The following is a 13148-nucleotide window of genomic DNA, read 5'->3' as shown; positions in this document are numbered from 1 at the left end:
TTCAGCTGGAAGGATGCTGGAAGGGTCAGAAGCTGCCTGCTTTATCCTTTAGCTTTATCCCCTTTGTGTTTTGAGCAGGCACGGAGTGTACCACCTCCTGTCTGGATCACAGTCACGAGCCCATCCTCCTGCGCGTGAACGAGACCGTGCAAGACATCCAGCACTGGATGAACCCTCAGAGAGTGAAGGTCAGTGCCTGGCAGCTGCACGAACCACATCCCTTGTTGCATGTTTAAGAGCAGTGAGGGATCAGTGTTACCTGTGGTTCGTTCAATGAGGGGAAAATGGGGAATTTGGGCCTCTAGGAAAGAACTCCTGATTTTTCTTGTGTCTCTTCCAGTAACATGGTGGCTCTCTCTCCAAGTTGCTTTCTCTCTGTGTTTTCCAAGTGAAAGTCAGTTCAAGGTAAAGGCCTCCCATCAGTGGGGTTTGATCTGGAAATGGGATCCATGCCACAGGAAGTTGTGACGGACTGTGAGAGAAAGGGCACTGGCCAGGCTTTATTTCCTTCCTCCTGTTCCATATTTTGCATTCTTTGGGTGGCAGGGCTGGATTTTTCTGTGCCGCTTCTGGATGACAAAAGAAGCTGATACAGAGGGTTTTTCATTTCCCGACCCCATGGAGCTGGCTGAGTGCTCCCCCCGCCCCTCCACCCGCATGCAAGAGCTGCCTGCTCAGCACAGCCCCTTCCAGAGGTCACCACTTCTCCCTCCTGCCTGCTGCACACACACAGCCAGCATTAACTGCTCACAGCTCCCTGTCCTGAGCATCCTCCAGCACACACCAGTGGCAGCGTGCCCTGATGGGGACGTGCACACCCACGTGCAGTGCCTTGCACACACACACTCAGCCCTGCTGGCAGCAAACACCTGCTGGGTGTCACGCCCACATTTGGGTGCCAGTGGGAGACACGCTCACTTAACTCCTCCTGAAAACCCTCACGTTCCTACAAACAAACCGGGTGTTTGTGGCTTTATGGTATTTCTGTGGGTGTGGAAGTCTAACTGGACACGCTGGCAGAAGACCGTGGCACATCAGATGTCACCAGGTTGGTGCAAGTTGCTGGTGGTGCTTGAGCAAAGACCTCTGGCATTTACATACTTGGTCCTGGCTTTGCAGGAGTCTGTTTTACACACCTGAACTCCATTAAGAAGGAGAACGAGCAGCCAGCGCAGCCCCAGAATACCCTGAGCAGATTTGACAGTCTATTTGCTTCTCTACATGCCTAAATGTGCGCCCAGGGTTTGGGGTTTTTGAAATCTGGCCTTGGCTGTGGGTAGCAAGCAGCTCCAGAACTCTCCACCACTTTGAACTTCCCTGTTTCACACAGAGCAAGAGAATAAATCTGGGAAAGAAGTGGGAAACCTAAGTCCAGAGAATATGACAAGCTCATAATGTCGTTCCCAGCTTCCCATTCGCTCCAGATGCTGAGGTTCTGTGACTGCCTTAATCCAAGGCTTTGCCAAGTTTCTGGCATGAAACATAAAGAAAACCCCTATCTCAGTATGAGGGGCAATTTCTCACTGGCCCTTTCCTGAGTGCCAGACTTTAAAGTGGTTTGTAATTCATGGGGAAATAAAGTGACAGCTTCCCTCCCGTTCTCTCTGCACTCCTTCACTTATTGATGCGGGTACATGGAGGGAGCTGTAACGAGTTTTATACCTGCAGGTCTCTGGAGGGCTCATTAGGCAGCAGGGAAAACATAGAGTAGTAAAGGGGGAGACGAGGGGAGTGAGGGATGGAGGAGAAATCATGGTTTCCAAGAGCACAGCGGTAAATAAGCCCTTTTCTTTCCCTGATGGTGAGGATCTTGCAAGAGCTTTAGGCCCTGAGCAGATACAAGTTCCACCCCACAAACGCTTTGTAAGTAGAGGGTGAGATTTGGGCTGGAAAACTTGTGTTGGGAGGGAAGACATGACAGAGGGGATTTTTTTTGGTAGCTGTAGAACATCCATCTTATCCAACTCTGCAGATAAGGGGATGTCACACACGGGGAGTGGCACCTCGTGGGGTGCCACCGGGAGAAACGCTGCTTCTGGTGGGAGTGGGGACACCCTGGAGAGATGGGAGTGGGAGGCCTTGGGGGAAGGTCCCCATGGCAATGTGTTACGTATCATTAATAACCCGTGTCTCTGTTTATGGCCAGTGACAGCTTTGCTGTTGTGCCATATGAGCACAGGGAGCAGCTGGTTGCATTTACATGGCGAGTCTTTGTGCATCTCAGAGTACTTGAATGACGCACAGGAAACACTTTTTGTTGCTTAATTTAGGCACAAGTGGAGTACAAATGAGGGCAGGATGGGAAGAAGATAAAGGCAGGACTGATCTCTGGTGCTTACCTTTGAGGGGATGGGGACAGAGAAAACACAGGGAGAGCTGATGAGAAGAAATAAATAGTTTGTCTGTTGCAGCTCATGCAACATCTGTTATGGAAGCAAAATGGGAAGAAGGAACTACCCCTTCTCTCAGGGTTGTTTAGAGCAGAGCTGTGCAAATCACTTGATTTTTCGGTTCACTCAAAGTTCTCTTAAATTTAAAAAAAAAAGTTTTTCCCTAATCAAAGTGACTCTTTTGTTATTGTGATTTTTGGTGAACCAAAAAATTGGAAGAACAAACATGTTGGTTTGAACATAGCATAGCATTTCATTTCCAAGGAGATTTTGTAAACTTTTTGTTTAGTGAAAATGAAAGAAAAAAAAAACTAGCAAAACCTGAGAAATTAAATGTCCTCTCAAATGATAAACAACAACAGATATTTTATTTCACAAAATGTCTAAATATTTCTGTGTTTTTTCAGAATTGGTTTATGTTGAGTTGCTTTGTTGGGTCTGAAACAGTTTGCTGAAATCAGGATATGCTGGCAGTGTCTTCCAAATCAGTACTTTCAGCAAGAAAAAAAAAAAACACCTGAAATCTTCTGTGTCTCTGTTCTGCTGTGGGATGTGTTCAGAGCAGCCAGTGCTGTCCCCATGATTTTCCCTTCACTGTGTGTGACACACGGAGCTGCTGAAGACACCGATGGATAGAGCTGCCAAGACTGACTGTGCAGGCAGTGGGGAGAAAAAAGGGAAAAATCTCTGAGAGACAGCTTGACAGCTCCTTCCCACTGACTGCAGAGAAACAGGGCAGACACCTAATTTCTTAGGCTGTCTGAACTTGGGTTCTTGCCTTAGTGCTGAGTAGGGACAGGCTAAATGGTGTGCAGGCCTGGGAGAGCCTTCAAAGGGTCGGCACATCCCAGCTCTGCTGGGCTGAGCGCAGCGTGGCCCCTCTTCCCATGAGGACTGCCAGCCCTGGGATAGTAAATGTCCAGAAGTCATTAGAGGGAATGCTCCTTAAATACACCCCTAATCATTTGAGCTTTGCAGGTTTCCTCCTTCCTTCCCCTCTCCTTTTTTTTTTTTTTTTTTTTGAGAGTTTGGGGCTCATTCTGCAGCAGGGAAACTGAGTCACGGAGCACTGATGTGACCTGCTGTGGTGCAGCAGCTCCGCTCCTGGGAACGCAGGAGATCCCGTTCCATCTGTAGGTGTAGGAGGAAGGAGCTTCAAAGTCCCCTTTCCTGGCAGCAGTGTCTGATCCCCTCACACATTAAGCCTGTGGTTAATTGTCCTGTTCCTTTAGTGCCTGAGGAGCGAGTTAGCTGAGAGCAGGAGATGCCAGTCCCTGGGCTGCAGCCCGGGGGGACACTTGACCCATCTAAGGTGGAGGAAAGCTCTCCACTGGCCTCTCTGGGGGAAACCTGATCCCCTCTGCAGCCCGCAAAGGGTTGACATCATTGTGTTAGTCCCCCCACAGGAGGGAAGTGCTGTGACCGGAGGCACTGGGTCTTCCCTCACAAGAAGAAAATGACAGTTTGATTTGCTTCCTTGGCTCTTTGTTGCCTACTGTGGGAGCGCAGCCCGGCTCCCTCTCCCTTCACAGCAGATGGAGTCCCAGCCACCAGCTGCAGATGTGGCAGGGTGGCATTTCTGGGGTGGGGACAGCACCGAAGTCAACCCAGCCGGCTGCACAGCTGTGCTGCAGGAGCCGATGCACGAGGGGAGCTGTGGCCAGGAGGGCAGCAGATGTCACCACAAGGGCCTGGAGCACGTGGCAGCGTGGGGAAGGGACGGGGCTCACGGGGCAGTGGCCAGATGGGCTTTGTTCCCCAGGCACCACCTGGCATGTGGCGGATGTGGTGCTTCCATACACCTCTTTCCACATCCTTTGTTGGCATTCTGAGTCTACCTTCTGTGCACACTGATTCCATCAGATCATGCTCATGTACCGCCTTTAGCCATCCTTGCTTGCTTTCTGTACATTTGTTTATCTCAGGTGCCCCGTGCAGCACCCTGTGGCACCTGTAGGCCTGTTTGCACAGCAGGAGGCAGAAATGATGCCCAGCAATCCAAACATTCCCAGTTTCTTGGTTTTCTAGCCCAGTCTCCCCCTCTACTCACATCCTCTCTGCCAGTGCACCTCACACTCCACAACAGCAGCCTAAGGGTACAAACAGGTTGGCTGGTGGGAACTGAGGGCTTGGAAAACCAGACAGAGGAGTCAGGACTAAGACCTGGGGTCCTTCCCTCTGCTTCCAGCTCCAGGAATGTTGGCAGGATTGAATTCAGCTCTAGTGGTCTCCACTAGCAAAGACAGAGACAGAGTAACTGGTATGAAGCCGCTGGCAGGTGCCACTCCAGAGGAATGGGAATGTCCCACTGACCCAGTGATTAACCTGGCACCTGGCTTGCCTGTGCTGTGGAGAGCAACCTGGGGCTGCATTCCCATTCCCTGGAGGACGCTCAGCCCAAGGCTGTGTTTGGGATTGAGGATGACCTTGAGTGAGCACTCAGAGAACACTGTTTCAGCAGACTCCACCTCCCATCTATTCCTCTAAGGGGGTGCTGGCGTTTTAATACTTGAAGGGTCAGGAAAGCAGTCAGTGCATCCTCTGCGAGGGATTGCTCTCACATGGAAAACTCCTTTCTGAAGAGCCTGGTTCAGGGCTATTTGGTTTCTTTTGTTCACTCTGCGTGCTCACACACACACACAGAACGAGAGGTTTTGTAAATATTGATGCTTCTTACCAGGGGAATGTGAGGTGCTCTTTGGAAGTGCACTTCTTCCACTTATTGTCTTCTGGCCTTGGACACAGGAGACAAACGCCTGAGTTTTTCCACTTTGTTCTAATTCTTGGGTTCAAATGCTCTTGAACTGCTTCCTTTACTCTCCCCGCTCCTGTTCTGTTGACTGGTCTTGTTTATTTTCAAACCTAGAAAAGTTTCCTTTCTTTTCCCTCTGAAGTGCAATAAACAGAAGGGGTGGGGGGGAAGAAAAACCCTCACCATTTGTGGCAGGCAGCAGCCTGGAAATCTCCAGCTGTCTGTCAAGAGCGTGCCGGGGGAATGTGTGACACCGCAGGGCCCCCGCACCTTGCAGCCTCCCTCCCTCCCTCCCAGGGGATAAACAACACCCTCCCCTCCCCAGCCACTTCTCTCCTCACACAGACAGGCCCTGTTGCGAGGCAGGTGGGGCAAGCCGGGCTTGACTAATAGTGGAAAATCCAAGAGCATCGGAAAGATAAACAGCCCGAGTCAGATAGTATAAAAGTCCTTTTTTCTAGCACACGCCAGGTAAGCCTCAAATGACAGAAAGTGTAAAAACAAGCTGAGGTTCCCCTGCAGATGGATTAAATTAGCCCTCATATGAACAGGGGAAGGGATGGCTTGTGCATCAGGTCTTCCCAAATGTTAATCCCTTCCTTCCCCAGGCCTCCATCCAACCCCAACCCCCACACTTTAGGTGAGTGCCTGTGTATTCATCTTGCTCAACTGGACACTGTAGTGCTTCATCCATGGCAATAACCCAAAATAAACATTGTGCCTGATGTCCTGCTGCATGGATGGGAGTCCTATCACCAGGACTTCCATGGTGTGGAATCACCATCTCCACTGACCAGCCAAAGTTTTCATCCACTCTTTAAATCTAAGTGTCCATGTCTGTGGCTGCCCTGGCTGTGCCATTGTCTAGGAGGCTGGGCATCATTTTTGCCCAAAACCAAGCATCCAACTTTTTTCTATAGACAGAGTTGAGACGGAAATTATTATAAAGCTCATAAAATGTAGCAGATGATGCTGTCCTGTCTGGGGGTTATTCTGAAGGTGTGTGATGGGAGGTGCTTTTATTTAAGATGGTGCTGAAATGTATCTGATAATCCACCTTTAGCTGCTTCCATCTTCAAGAAGCAAAGGTATGGTGGGCAGTGAAAGAAAACAAAGCTTTGCAGCACCAAAGAAATCCCTAAATGAATTCCTAGAATGCCTCCCCCCTACCCAAGAGCAAGAGTGGACCTGTGCCTTTACCTTTCCCTGCCACGTTCCCCCACCACGAGTGAAATATTGGACATGACATTTTAGGAGAACTTCAAATATTATTTTAATCTCAAATGCTCTGTTATTGCAAGTGTCAAGTCCAACACTTCTTGTAAATACCTGGAGGACAGCCAGGTCCTGAGAACACAAGAGGTGTTAGGAACTGAACTTCATTGGTTAAGTACTGGAGAGCCATAGGAGCCAGCACACTGAGTTTCTGTACACTGATTTCTTTGTCTTAACCTGTTCCTCTTTTTTTATTTCTTCCCTCCAGAGTGTTGTCTGCACGGCAGGACTCAAGTGGTACCCTCACCCTTCCCTCATTCATTGTGTTAAAGGCTGTGAGGTGAGTTTGGCTGTAGCTCAGGTGGTCCATGGTGTCTCTCCTAAGTCTTACAGAAACAATCACTGCAGGCATGTGGGTTGTAAATTCTGTTTTTCAAGTAGGGCAAGCAGGATTTTGCCCTGGCCACCCTATCACACAGACTGATCGCCTGCATCGGTTCTGACACTCAGTAGGGAAATTGGTGGTTTTCCCAGAGATGATGGTTGGGTGACTCTCACAGGAGTTCAATGATCAAGCAGCTCAAAAACACTGGTTGACCAAAAGAATTTACCAGAATTTGGGAGTTTCTGGGAAGTTGCAAAAGCCTTCTCTTGTTTTTCCTTGATCTTGACTTCTTATTAGAGGGACAATTCTTTCCAAGGCTGGCTAAGCTTTGGGCATTGGTGTGGGCAGAGAAAGTTTAGGAAAGCCAGAGATGATACCACCGGGTGGACAGCACAGATGGACAGTGAGCAAATCACACCTCCCTCCACTGGCCACCTCTGTCTGAACCAGAAAAGAATAATGAGAAACATGCAGTTACATTTCAGCTGTGATACACTTTTACAGTCTCGCAAGTTACTTGAAAAAAGTAATTATTTTGAAGGATGTTGTTTCTGCCAGCAGCAGTCTTTGATAAGTTGGAGAAGACTGAGGATGCTTCTGGTGGTTAAACAGGGCTGGAGCACCTCTGTCTGGGTCATGGCATTCCTGTGGTTTCCATCATGCCAGCCCTTGAGTATCTCACCCACATCAAGAAGTCGATCCTTGTGGTACCTCTGGAAGGTTGGGAAGCTCCCTGCCCATTTTAGAAATGAGATGGCTCACGGGCTGAGGCACAGACAGCGATGGGCAGTGGCAGAGCTGTGTCTTCCCCCACACCTCCTGACTTTCTGCCACACTGACCAGGCTCTCAGCACCCAGTAACCCCAGCACACTGAAGTTATTTGCCCAAAGTGTCAGAACATGGGAGCGAATTCCTAAATGTGACACAGAGCTCCAGACCACACTGCTGTGGGATGCGATTTGTCTTGAAGTGAAAGACAGGTTTCCTTCGCATACAAATGTTGGGCCCAAGAGGGTAATAACTCTCCAACAGTGTAATAGTTTCTGTCTAGCTGCTCCCTAAATGAAAAGCATTCTGCTGTCAGTGCTTTGAATGTCATAAGCTGTCTCACGCATCGCATTCATGCAGGCTGGCTGGGTGCCCTCATTCTCCAAAGAGAGCTGAAATAACATCCAGCCACCATTAAAAAATGCCATTCAGGTGCTGATGCACCACTGGGTTTAAGGATAGTTGTTACTGAGACAAACTTTGCAATGATGTAATAATTTACCAGAAGCCATTATTACTGACAGGCTTCTTCTCAGCATTTTCTTCCCTTCCATCACTGCTAATTGCCAGGGCCCTGTGCATCAATAGGAACTTTCTTCTTTTCAACGTTCATTCAGCAGTGTCACTGCATCGCAATCCATCATCTGGGAAGGCTTTGCCCAGACAATTGATAATGGCCTCTAGCATCGTTTTTAGAGCATGATGCTTCCAGGATTCACGGATGGGCCAGAGCTTGGCATTAAGATTTCAGGAAAAATGCCATCTTCACCAAGCCTTTTTTTTTTCCCCATGACTATGGAAACAGAGACTAATAAGCCAGTAGGTCAATAATGCTGGGCTATTAAGCTGGTACAACCCCTAATGTATGGACATCCTTAACATTAGGGAGGCTTCCGTGAACAGGAGGCTGTAAGTGGGGCATTATTTGGCTCTTGGTGATCGCAGTGGGAACCCCGGCAGCTGCTGCAATGTGATTTTTTGTCGCTCCCTAGTGGCAGGAACAGAGGTTTATGAGTCAGCCCCGTACTTGTCAGCACCTAACTTGGGTGTTTCTGTAGCAAATGAGTTCCTCTGGATTACCTGTACAGTCCTCAAAAAAAATCAGAGCACTAAGACATGCATGAAGAGCTACAGAGACCTCTCCCCCCACAGTCAGGCCTCCAGGGTCTTCCAAGCAAGGACTTTGGTCCCAAATCAGAATAGATGCTTTTCATCCCATTCTTCTCCTCCAAAGGACTGGCTTGTCAACTCAGTGCCAGAGCAAATTCTTCCACTAGTTTCTTTATGGATTTTCCAGCATTCATAGGTGTAGGATGCAGGCATAGGGATGGAAATTCAAAGTCAAGTTTTCCCATCAAGCAGGCACAGCCAGGCAACACAAGAGAAACATGGAGAAGTCTGCAGAATTTCCTTTGAGGTTGAGCAAAGTTCATGGTTTTCAGTATGACCAGGTTGGCCTCAAAATATCTCTCCATCTATTTATAAATCATTCCCTTTTAACTCTTAGCATATTAATTAAATTGGAAGGGGGTTTGCAAGTCGAAGTCTTTGCCTGTATAAATAAATCAGTATCTGTGGAAATCAGTGGAGTTAAGGCAGTTTAGAGGGACAGGAGCCTCATGCTGTCACTCTGATTTCCTTGTCACCATTTGCAGTATCTGCACGTAATTAAACAAGTGACAGTCAACGAGTCTGTCACCTCCTGGTAGTCCTGCTGTGGTCTGATATTGCCATTGTTGCCTGGGTTTCCTCTACCTGATAGAAATATTTAAATTTGCAGCACATCAGCAGTAAAAGCGTGCATTTGCCTCGCTCCATGGAGTTCATTTCAACTCTGATGAGTGTGGCCATGGCGAGCTCTGGGGAGGGCATGGTGAGCTCTCATGGCTGCTTCTTCACGTATCCATCATCTGGGACACTCTGGGTCTGCAATTGCTGCAAAATCCTTCCAGGAAACCTCCCCGAGCCACCCTGCCTGCTCTGCAATGATGCCTTCTTGCAGGAGAGTCCCTGGTGTGTTTTTCTCAGTGCAGAATAAGTGAATTTTCCAAAGAGCAGATGAAATGGGAATGGCCTCATGAGCCTGGGCATGTGAGGAGAGTTACAGAGATATGACTCTGCTCTCTGCTGATCATCCGTTTTTGTAAGCTTTCATTGCTGCCTGGGGTTCTCACACCTGCCATGGGCCTTTTTTACCATCAGGCACAGCTTAGACTTCCAAGGAAGGCTTCTGTACTAGCCAACCAAGAAGACTCCAATGTACAATGAAAGACTTCAAGCCTTTCCTTCAGAATCATGGTTATTATTCAGGCCCTGTGCAGCACACGGGCTAGTGATCACATCGCCCAGCCTAGTGACCACATTTTCTCTTTCAAGGTGATTTATTAATTTTGCTTAACAGCTCTCCACAGCGTCCCTCTGAATAATTGCCATTATCCCAGCTCTGAGCTGTGGAGTGGAGGAAGATCACGTGTCATGGCCAAGGTCCCACGCAGTCACTGCTGTTCAGAGAACAGGAGAACATGGTCTCTGTGCTGAGCTCAGACCTCTTCCACTCCTCTTGGTGATTTTTTTTGTGCCCTCGTTGCTGACACATGTTGCACAGTCAGGAGAACTGTGGTGAAAAGCACAGCTATTAAAAGCAAGCCCATTTTGCTGCAATGCATAACCTTCTTCTTATCCCACACAGTTTAGGAAGGTTAGCTTAAAATTATCAAAGGTGCCACAATTTTAGATGCCTGGATGCTGTCTCTGGGCCTAGTCAAATTAATATTCCTGAAGCATCCTCTTATGTGGGATGTGAAGAGCCAACAAGGGCTCATTTCCCTTCCATCTACTGTCCTTTTTTTTTCTGTCTGCTTTGAAGGGAAAGGGGAATAATTATCTCTTGCTTTTTGGGGCAGTTGGTATGTTACAAACTATGGCTCTTTCAAATCTTTGTGTTTTTCTTCTGAAATATTGTTACAGGCTTTAGAATTATAGAATAATCATAGAATGCTTTGGGTTGGAAGGGGCCTTAAGATCATCCACTTCCAACCCCCTGTCATGGACACTTCCAGGGATTCAGGGACAGCCACAGCTTCTCTGTGCCGAGGTCTCACCACCCTCACAGGGAAGGATTTCTTCTGGACATCTAACCTAAATTTCCCTTCTTTCTGTTTGAAGCCAATCCCCCTTGTCCTGTCACTCCAGTTCCTGATGAACAGTCCTTCTCCAGCTTCCCTGTAGCCCCTTCAGATGCTGGCAGCTGCTGTGAGGTCTCCACACAACCTTCTCTTCTCCAGCCACAGCTTTCTCACCCTGTCTCCATAAGGAAGGGGCTCATTTCATCCATGTCCACACTCTCAGCCTTCTCCTGCTTTTTCCTTTTTCAGCCTTTCATGGGGGACAACTACTGTGACTCCATCAACAACAGAGCCTTCTGCAACTATGATGGTGGGGACTGCTGTGCCTCAACAGTCAAAACCAAAAAGGTAGGGATGCCCCTTCCTCTTTTCATGGGAATTCCTTGTCGAGTGCTGCTTTGTGTCTGGAAAAAGATTATTTTTGCTCTAATAAGGGAGGTCCAAATAAGGAAGGACCTTCAGCCTTCTTGAGCTCAGCTCACCATAGGCACTGAGTTCTTACTGGTTTATTTATCATCCTCAATGCTCCAAAGGGAAACTGAAGGTTAGGAGCCATTAGGAAAAGAAGAGAGAGTAAAAAGAAAGCATCATTGTGGATCTGTTCTTTGATCCATGATACATGTACCTGGCTTGCTGCTGGCTGTCCCATCCCAGAGTGGGACAGAGAAGGATGTGGAGCAGGGCAACAGGCCTGGAGGGAAATGTCAAATATTTTCTGCACAGAGACCACATAGACCAGAGCCTTGCAAAAAGTGACAAGTTAATGACACAGATCTAAAAAATCATTATTTAAGGTAGGGAGAATGCTTAGGAAAGTAAAATCCACCAGTTTTTATCACTCAGCAATGAGGGGGTGAAGTGGTAATTTCCTGGAAGGAGGATCCAAACAGATGAAAGAACATCCTTATTGGCACAGTGTGTGTTTGAGTAATAGGATGTGTTGCCACAGAGTATTATTAAGAACAAAAATATATTTGAAGTCAAAAAAAGAACAGACTAATTTGTGGAGCTTTGCTCCATCAGTGACTCTTAGACACTGTGATCTGGATGCAGTTTCTGGCTGAGGAATATTTGAACCCTTGACTGCTTGAGCCTGGGGAAGGGTCACTCCACACACATCCCCCTTTTTTATGCTTCTTTAACACACATTTCTGGCCACTGACAGAGGCAATGACTGGAGTGATAGAGGTTGTGGCTTGGAGCACTAAAACATTTTATAGGTTTCTAACCAGGAGGTATTTAGAACTAGTTTCCCCTCAAAAAAGAAAGCAAATTTTAGCCTGTGCCAGGTAAATATTTTACCTTATCATCAAGATTTGAGTGTAGAACGGAATGAAAAATCCAGCTACATTAAGATTCCGGTACGTATTAATAAATAATAAAACCCAAGGGGACTTGGCTCAGCGTATGGCACCATCCATGTCACCCAGCTGAGGAAGGAGGTCCTCTCTGCAGGGGAGCCTGCTTTGGCTTGAGGCTTCTTTTCCTTGGTTCAGCATTGTGGGCTGTCTCTGGTCCCCCTGGGAACACGGGGAAGGGAGATGGACATGCCCTGGCAAGTGGAAGGAGTTAAGTTCTCCTCTGGGGAAAATGCAGGGAAAGAGGTGGTTTCCCTAGCTGTGGTCTTTTTGGACAAATGTTCCCCTGCATCGTGGTGTTTCTTTTAAAAGAAGTCCTGGGAGCCAAGTGCAGGGAAGCCCAGGCAGGGGAGCTCCTCTGTTCCACACGGGTGGAGTAGGGCATGGAGAGCCCAAACAGGGCTCCCTGGTGAAACAGCCACTGAAGAGGTGAGCAGGATGACAGACAGTGGCTCATCTTCAGTTGTCTCCAAGAAGACATTCCTATCTCTGGCTGATTTTCCACCTCCTAGGAAGGAGCAGCCCAACAGCAGCACAGCTTGCTCGCTGACCTCCCACCAGCCGGGAGGGCAGAGCTGGAAGTGCCCGGTAGCTCAGCATGGTGTAGGTCTTCTCCTCCCAAAACAGCCTGCCTGGGAAACTTTATCTCACTGCCTGCAGGCTGGAGAGCAGGCGATGAAAAATCCCAAGCGGTGTCAGAGGAACGAAAGCGAGGTCCCTGGGAGGGGACCGACCCAAACCAGCCCCATCAAGACAGGAGCTAAAGGCATGGCTGAAACACAAGGGATGTGAGAGCTGAATTGAGGGGGGAAGGGATAGGATTAAGGTTTGGGAGCAGAATTTATTGCTGGGCAGGGAGTTGAGACAGAGTGGGATCTGCACAGAGTTGTGAACACTTACCAGCCAGGCGACTCACGCTCAAAATATCTGCTGCTTCCCTGCCACCCAGAAACCAAGTGACCTCCCAAGGAGGGGAAGCACTTTGTAGCCCACTGGGTTACTGTTTTCTGTGCTAAAACTGCTCGATACAAAGGGCAAATGGTCAGAGACAGACAGCTGGTCACACGTCTGATGGATTTTCCCCGTGGAGGGGGAGGTTTTGTAGCTGTTTGGAGTTAAGTCTGCTTTCACAGACTTCACTGGGAACTGGATTG

At 48.3% G+C, this 13148-nt stretch overlaps 1 protein-coding gene across 1 annotated transcript in view; it reads left to right on the top strand.

The window, feature by feature from the left end:
- PAPPA (pappalysin 1) overlaps window positions 1–13148 on the top strand; it is a 180471-nt gene that overhangs the window by 152815 nt on the left and 14508 nt on the right. The window contains exons 19-21 of the mRNA XM_032130945.1: window positions 79–188; window positions 6626–6697; window positions 10886–10984. Coding sequence (XP_031986836.1) covers window positions 79–188; window positions 6626–6697; window positions 10886–10984 — 281 coding nt within the window. The remainder of the gene's footprint in view (window positions 1–78; window positions 189–6625; window positions 6698–10885; window positions 10985–13148) is intronic.

This window comes from Corvus moneduloides, chromosome 21 (assembly GCF_009650955.1).
Source record: "Corvus moneduloides isolate bCorMon1 chromosome 21, bCorMon1.pri, whole genome shotgun sequence".
In the NCBI taxonomy this organism is placed as follows: Eukaryota; Metazoa; Chordata; class Aves; order Passeriformes; family Corvidae; genus Corvus; species Corvus moneduloides.
Note: the sequence above shows the minus strand (reverse complement) of the source record. Positions and strands in the feature narration are given on the sequence as shown.